The sequence below is a fragment of the Schistocerca americana genome, chromosome 1, assembly GCF_021461395.2.
Source record: "Schistocerca americana isolate TAMUIC-IGC-003095 chromosome 1, iqSchAmer2.1, whole genome shotgun sequence".
Lineage (NCBI taxonomy): Eukaryota > Metazoa > Arthropoda > Insecta > Orthoptera > Acrididae > Schistocerca > Schistocerca americana.
Window position 1 is genome coordinate 418,043,177 of NC_060119.1, and position 6,000 is coordinate 418,049,176.

The 6,000-nt window shown below is 41.0% G+C and overlaps 1 protein-coding gene across 1 annotated transcript in view; it reads left to right on the forward strand.

Moving 5' to 3' along the window:
• The window catches only part of LOC124623255 (serine protease easter-like), an 85,420-nt gene extending 80,712 nt beyond the window's left edge, over positions 1 to 4,708 (forward strand). Inside the window, exon 7 of the mRNA XM_047149024.1 lies at positions 3,647 to 4,708. Coding sequence (XP_047004980.1) covers positions 3,647 to 3,957 — 311 coding nt within the window. The 3' untranslated portion in view covers positions 3,958 to 4,708. The remainder of the gene's footprint in view (positions 1 to 3,646) is intronic.
• Positions 4,709 to 6,000: the final 1,292 nt, after the last annotated feature.

Here is a 6,000-nt window from a genome sequence, read left to right on the forward strand (position 1 = left end):
CTTGGAATCCTAGGTATGATTTATACTGCAGAAACTAGTTTGTCTGTCCTAGGCTGTTTCTGACAAAACCATAAGTAATACATGGATTTTCTAATCACTTTGTGGCTGAAGGTTCCTTCCTAAATGCTCCCACTGTATGTTTTATGTTATGTTGTTACTGCTCCTCATGATAAGAGGTGATCTTCGTACATCTGAATGGACACAAAAAATTAGTTCAGGAGGCAAGACAAATAAATATGCTAACCAGTTTCTGGCATATTTTTCTGGTACTACTAAGGATCATTATGATCCATAAATATTCTACAAAGACTGATTTCATCTGAACTTAGTCTCGTACAAAATTCAGTTCCTTGCAGTTTTGTGTAGTTCTTCCTGGAATATTGCTCTCTTTAAATCTATCAGTATAACACATCTGTTACTACATCTGGTTTTTTTTATCTTCTGCTTTCCTTTCAATGACAATTTCTGATATTTTCTGGAGATGGTTTTTCTTTAGAATACATCCAATAGATTTTGTTTTTTGTTTCTGATTTACTTCAGGAGAGCTTTTGTTTTTATTTCGAAAACTTCCGTGTTCTCTCTACTTGTTCAATTTCCTCCATTCTTCTCCAGAGCCAGATTTCAAAGCTTTATAGGTATTTCACGTCTTACTTCTATAATGTGTATTTCTTTGTGCCATCTGTAACTACATTCCAAATAATGTACACTATTTAATGTCTACTTCTACATCTATGCAAACAACTGTGAAATGTGTGATAGCGGGTATTTCCAATTGTTCCGCCTATTAATGTTTCTTACCTGTCTATTCACGTTTGGAGGACAGAAAGGACGACTGCTTACAAGCCTCTGTGCATGCTGTGATTGTCTGACCTTGTCTTTGCCGTGACTCACTGGTATTATTGTGAAGAGATATTAACGTTTTGCACTTCACCTGTTGCACAATTGTACATTTAAAGTAAGATAATAATCTTTGCACCTCATTAAAATATTAGGAAGACTTGCTATAGTGCTTGAAACACTCTCAGCCATTGTGTTGGGTAATGTCGTTGGAGCTGCACGATATTTATGTGATGCAGCTGTTCGTCATATTCATGTGTCATCTGGTATAAATACTGTGCAGTTTCTACAAAACTATCCAGTACAACACTAGAGAACCTTTGAAATTGTTATTGTGTGGTGAAAGCCTTAAGCATAACATCTGTTTGGAAACTTGTGCTGAGTTTTCCAAACAATATTTCATTTTAGGTCATCTGCTAAACGTCTTGTTTTACTATTGATATTGTCTGCCACGTCATTAAGAGAAAAAAATAGCAGCAAGGCTCCTAACACACTTCCTGGAGCACACTTCAAGTTAAAGTCTACATCTGTCGGTGACTCATCATCAGAGATAACATTCTGCATCCTCTTCACCAAGAAAACCTTATTCCAGCCCCATATCGACATCTACATACATACACTGAAGGCAGCCAAATAGGGCTTAGCATATCTACATCTATATAAATACTCCCCATGCCATTATATGGTGCGTCGCGGAGGACATCTTGTACCATTACTAGTCATTCCCTTTTCTATTCCGCCCGCAAATGGTGCGAGGGAATATGGCTGTCGGTATGTTTTCTTACAAACTGTAATTTCTCTTACCCAGTTTTCACAGTGTTAATGCAAAATGTATTAGGCGGCTATAAAATCATGCTAGTGTCGTTTGTAAATGAGGGCACTGAAATTTTCAAATAGCATGTTGCACAAAGAACGCAGTCTTTCCTCCAGGGACTCAACTCAGATCACAGAACATTTCTGTGTGACGATGATGGAACCTACCAGTTACAAATCTAGCAGAATGCATCTCAGTTGCTTCGATTTCTTCCTGTAATCTGACTTGTTGAGAATCCCAAACACTCAAGCAATACTCGAGAATGGGTCACACGAGTGTTCTATACTCTATCTCCTTTCTGAAAATTCTCCCAATAAAGCAAAGCGTCTACTCGTCTTCTCTACTATTGTTCTTATGTGCTTGTTCCATTTCATATCGCTTTGCAACATTACGCTTAGGTATTTAAATGACGTGGCGTGACTTCCAAGCAAACTCCACTAATGCCGTAGTCGAACATTACAAGATTAATTTTCCTGCTCATCCGGATTAGCTTACATTTTTGTACATTTAAAACAATATGCCATCTGTCACACCCAAAGAATCGTGCTGTAGCTTCCAACGGTCAGTAGACAGCACTTTACTTTACCCTGCAGTGTCATCAGCGAACGATCACGGATTGCTGCTCACTCTATCCGTCAGGCTGGTCCCGTTGCATTTGCCTTTGGCAATCTTGATGGTGTCGTTGTTACTGACGAACACACGCGTCCAGGAAAATGTACTGTGTTTTTTTCCTTAAGTCTTCGAACCATTCACATATCGAGGAACCTACTTCGTATGCTCCGATCTTCCATAACAGTCTACAGTGGGGCGCTGTACAACTGCTTTCTGGAAATCTAGCAGTTTGGAAACTACTTGTTCCCCTTCATTTGTGGTTCACAGGATATTATGTGAGAAAGGATCAAGCTGAATAATGCTCTCTAAAACCATGACGATTTATGAAAAGAATTTTTCTGAAACTTCCTGGCAGATTAAAACTGTGTGCCGGACCGAGACTCGAACTCGGGACCTTTGCCTTACGCCGGCAAGTCCTCTACCAACTGAGCTACTTCCTTTCAGCCCCATCGACGGGACGAGGTTCTCCTGACTCGGCTTCGAATAGGGCACAGCCCTATGACGCATGGCTTCCTGCTCCGCCGAGAGGACCCTCCAATGTGTGGCGCTTGCGGCGTCCAGGTCACTGTGCGCCACGTTTTATTGGATTGCGTTTTATTTTCTGGCCAGCGGGCCGCGGTTGACTTGCCAGCGGACCTGCTATCTCTTTTAGGCAACACTCGGACAAATGTGGTTAAAGTTTTAAAGTTCTGTGCCATGTCAAATGTTTTTACAAAGATTTTAGGAAGAGGATTTTAATTTGCTCACTGTGTGACAAGCTCGCCCATATTTTATGTAAGTGGCCAGCCAATAACAATTTCCTGTGGCATTCCTGTTGCTATGTTTTCCCTTTCCTTAGATTTGACTTTCTTATGTAGAATTTTCCTTCTTTTCCTACTTTCTTTGAGTGTGTGCTTTAGTTTTATTAGGTCTGTCCACATTCGTTCCTTTTAATGTGTGTCAGGGCGCTGATGACCTCGATGTTGAGCGCCCATAAGCCCTAACACACCACCACCACCACACTTCTGCCAGTACCTCGTCTCCTACCTTCCAAACTTTACAGAAGCTCTCCTGCGAACCTTGCAGAACTAGCACTCCTGAAAGAAAGGATACTGCGGAGACATGGCTTAGCCACAGCCTGTGAGGCCTGTGAGGACAGCTGTGAGGACAGCTGTGAGGACGGGGCGTGAGTTGTGCTTTGGTAGCTCAGTTGGTAGAGCACTTGCCCGCGAAAGGCAAAGGTCCCGAGTCTCGGTCCGGCACACAGTTTTAATCTGCCAGGAAGTTTCATATCAGCGCACACTCTGCTGCAGAGTGAAAATCTCATTCAAGAATTTTTCTCTCTCTAGAACATTTATTGTATGCCTGATTAGTGGTTAAAAAGCGCGTGTTTGGGGTTTGCAGGTGACTCCAGCCCAGTGAAGCTGTACGTGGGTGTGCCGGTGGTGGACGAGCAGACGTGCCAGCAGCGGTACTCGCGCTGGAACCGGCTCATCGTGCCGTCGCAGATGTGCGCCGGCGGCAGGGAGGGCAAGGACTCGTGCTCCGGCGACAGCGGCGGCCCGCTCATGGCCGTCGAGGGCCGGCCGCCCAGGGCTGTCCTCGTCGGCGTCGTCTCGTTCGGCCCCCGCGAGTGCGGCATGGAGGGCTACCCCGGAGTCTACACCCGCGTCTCCTCCTTCCTCACCTGGATACTCAACACCATTCGGCCTTAATGTCATGTACACATCCTACACCGCATCGCACTGTATCACTATCACCTGTCCATTATTCGACTGCGTGCCTGCAGGTGAAGTACATGAAATCCCAGATACTAATATGCACATTAATACGACGACTATCAGCGATATTACACCTTATGTTATGTTAACTCAGAGGCAGGATCTGTTTTCATGCCATTCCGCCCAATCATTTTTAAGATACTGTAATTTCACTACTAACTTTTCCCAAGTCAGTATCTTTTTTGTTTAAAAGACACAAAATTGACAACTAATTATCATTAATGGAGAAAATGAAATTCATTCGTGTTGCGTGATCTACATGCACGGAATGGACTGAGGAACTGATTATGCCGACTAGTAGATCCAGTAATTTTTAATAAAATCGATTCTGTGAATAATAGAATGTGCTAAAGCAATATGGATGCCAACTGAAAATCGCCAGAACTAGAAAGGGTTATAATTGAAAAGCATGTGATTCATTTCAAATTATGTGAAACTGTATTACTGATAACAACTGGTGTATCATCTGACACAATATACCATTCTACTTAGTAACAAAATAAGTTACCCTCCATTCCCATACCTTTCATGGCCTACTTTCAACGATTAAACTTGAAACCTCCCCATAGAAAAATTTATGAATTAATTTGCTGGTAAACCCCCTACGTTATTTGATTTTCAAACAGCTGAGCAAAACTGAATGTATTCAAACATTTCTCTCTTTACTTATTCTGATCATCACTATACTGACACACAATATTTTTAGTGTAACGCAATCTGACTTTCAGTAATCCCTAAAAGAATGGCCGTGACTAACATTAACCTATACCTTTCATGAATCACTTACCTCACAAAAATCTTCGTTATTCGAACTGCTGCAATACAGCTGCCAGCTGCTGCCAGCTAGATAAAGGATTCTAATTACTGAAGGCACTAACTACTGATAGGCATAGTTAGCTAATGACAGATTTTGATAGAGAACAAACAATGTATTTACCTTAACAGTGTTCAGAAGTCATAATATATATATCAGTTCATCACATCCAGTCTTACAAATTTCGTTTTTCTGATGGTCACACGTCCAGATCGTCCACTCTCAAAACTCTTCCATCTCTCTCCCCACATCCACCACTGCTGCCGGCTCACCTCCAACTGCGCAACGCTACGCGCTGTTCACATCCAACTGCCCAACACTACAATAGCGAATATTCCAACAATGCCAACCAGTCACAGACTACACACAGCACAGCCAGTGATTTTAATACAGAGCGCTACGTGACGTTACCAACATAAAAACCTAAACAACCTACTTACAAACTTCATCGACATATTCTCACTCAGATTAATTATCTAACAGAAACAGGATTGCTTCGATCATATTCTTGTTGCTTGTTATCCCAAAGAAGACAATTATTTAGGACACTTAATATATTTATGCATTTTTATGTATTTTTTATTTTATTTTATTTTTACAATTCCACAACATAAATTCTGTTCTCGTTTTCTATGATAATGTTTGGTAGTTGCAGATATGGACGTTTTCAAACACAGAAAGTGATCTCAAACAGTGAAACCATGCTGTATAGTAAGACAATTTTACCAACTGTAATTTATTTTGTTGTCTTTGTATCATTATTTATAGACTGTTATCTTCGTTACTCGTAATTTATAAATAAATATTTTAAAATATTTCTTGTTTCATTGCTGAGCATTTCTTGCCAGCAACTTCAGATCTTCCTAATGCACAAGGAAACTTGATCAGACGAAAGCCACTGTTACCTGTACATACAATGTAGGCTTTGATGCCTAGTATATTTTCTTTGTGAGCGTAGTTAACGATTATTAGACTTTTGCTACAGTTGCAGTATACTATTGCCTCAGAGGTAGTCTTCTGGTTTGGGAGAAATTATCAGTGTGTGGCTTGTGATGTACGAGGGTGAGTGACATGAAAACTTTAAATTTGTAATAACAAAACGAAATTTCGCGCTGTTATCCTGTAATTTGGTAAGCGTACTACAAACAGTGTGCAGAATGGCC